Source organism: Gavialis gangeticus, unplaced genomic scaffold (genome assembly GCF_001723915.1).
Source record: "Gavialis gangeticus isolate Ggan-Ray unplaced genomic scaffold, GavGan_comp1, whole genome shotgun sequence".
Classification (NCBI taxonomy): domain Eukaryota; kingdom Metazoa; phylum Chordata; order Crocodylia; family Gavialidae; genus Gavialis; species Gavialis gangeticus.
In genome coordinates this window covers 24,227,737-24,229,343 of record NW_017729000.1, presented here as the reverse complement: position 1 = coordinate 24,229,343, position 1,607 = coordinate 24,227,737, and the positions used below count along the sequence as shown (strand labels likewise).

General features: G+C 59.1%; 1 protein-coding gene across 1 annotated transcript in view; it reads left to right on the top strand.

Annotated features, from left to right (window-relative positions):
- The window catches only part of IL17B (interleukin 17B), a 9,706-nt gene extending 8,105 nt beyond the window's left edge, over positions 1 to 1,601 (top strand). The window contains exons 4-5 of the mRNA XM_019506436.1: positions 21 to 167; positions 573 to 1,601. Of these exons, the coding sequence (XP_019361981.1) occupies positions 21 to 167; positions 573 to 822 (397 nt within the window). The 3' untranslated portion in view covers positions 823 to 1,601. The remainder of the gene's footprint in view (positions 1 to 20; positions 168 to 572) is intronic.
- Positions 1,602 to 1,607: the final 6 nt, after the last annotated feature.

Here is a 1,607-nt window from a genome sequence, read left to right as displayed (position 1 = left end):
GGCTTGGCCATGGATGATACATACACCATGGTGGAGGAATATGAGGAGAGCATCCAGGAGATGGTACGCCAGCTGAGGAACAGCTCGGAGCCCCCTGACACCAAGTGCCAGGTCAGCCTGGGACTCTGGAGTCCCAACAAGAGGAGTCTGTCTCCATGGGCCTACAGGTGAGGCTGCAGGGCAAAGCACCACTGGGATGGGTGATCCCCAGCCCGGGTAAGGCCCTTCCGTGCACAGAGCAGGGCTCACAGCTGACGGCAACCCCAGTTAGATGGTGTGTAACCCTACAGTGGACACTAAGCCCACTTCACAAGCTGCTGCTCCATTGCCACAGGACCACATTCCTCCATGTGTGGCTAGTACAGCACAGGTGCCCAGGCAGAGAGAGCTCCAGCAAGCCCCTTTCTCCATGAGGAGGCTTGCTCCTTGCATACCCAGGTCCTGGCTTGCAGTTACTGTGGCACCCATGCCCATTTCCTAGGAGGAAAACCCTACCTATTCCCATGGGGCCTGCCCAGGCTGAGCAGTGTCCCTGCACCTACCCCTATCCTGCTCCCTCTCTTCTTTCACAGCATAAATCACGATGCAACACGGATTCCCACAGACATCCCAGAGGCGCAGTGCCTCTGCACCGGCTGCATCAACCCCTTCACCATGCAAGAAGACCGCACCATGGCCAGCATCCCCATCTATAGCAGGCTGCCTGTCCGCCGCCTGCTGTGCCAGCCAGGGGCCAAGGCCCCCACGAAGAAGAAGGGGTGCCACAAGAAGTACAGGATGGTCATGGAGACCATTGCTGTGGGCTGCACCTGCATCTTCTGAGGGAGGACAAGCAGGTCTTCCCAGCTCCCCCACACCCCTATGCAGAACTAACCCAAGGCCTCTGGGCCTGGAGAGCAGCTAATGTCTAAGCAGCCACTTCTCATTACAGCCATTTTGCAAGGGCCTCCAGCTGGGGCCCCCCAGCAGAGGGGTTAATAGGGCCTGGTGCATGTGGGGAAGACCCAAGTAGGTGGGAAGCAGCTACTTAGAGCCATAGGCAGTTTTCCCCTTCACTCTCACATCTCCCTGCTGAGCCTGGAGCATGACTGCAGCATGCAGCCCCCAGGAGCTGGCTTGGTGGGGCAGCCAGCACCCACACAGCTCTCAGCACCTCCCAACACACAGCCCCCTCACTTACCTTTTGGGCAGTGCATGGCACAGCTGCACACCTGTGCTGTTTCCTGGCAGCTCAGCGGCAGCAAAAGAGAGAGGTAGCCAGGATCACAGGGGAGGGGAGGAGGAAACAGCTGCTAACCAGGGCCCTCAAGCAGAGGGAAAAGGCTTCCAGTCCTGCCGGCCTTGGGAGCTGCAAACAGCACCTGCCTCTTGCTCCCATGCCCTCCAGACAGCGCATCAGTCACAGCAGCTGCCGTCCATCTCCCCCAGCTCAGGTCAGGGCACAGGCAGACACCTCTGCACCTCACAAAGACATCACCATTTTCAGGCTGAGGGCACCCAGATCCTACCCTGAAAGGAAGGAAGCTTTGCTAACAGACCTTCACCTGCCTCAGGCAGGCACCAGCTCCAGCCCAGTTCCTACCTGCTGCTGGGGTGGGGCCTCTCCA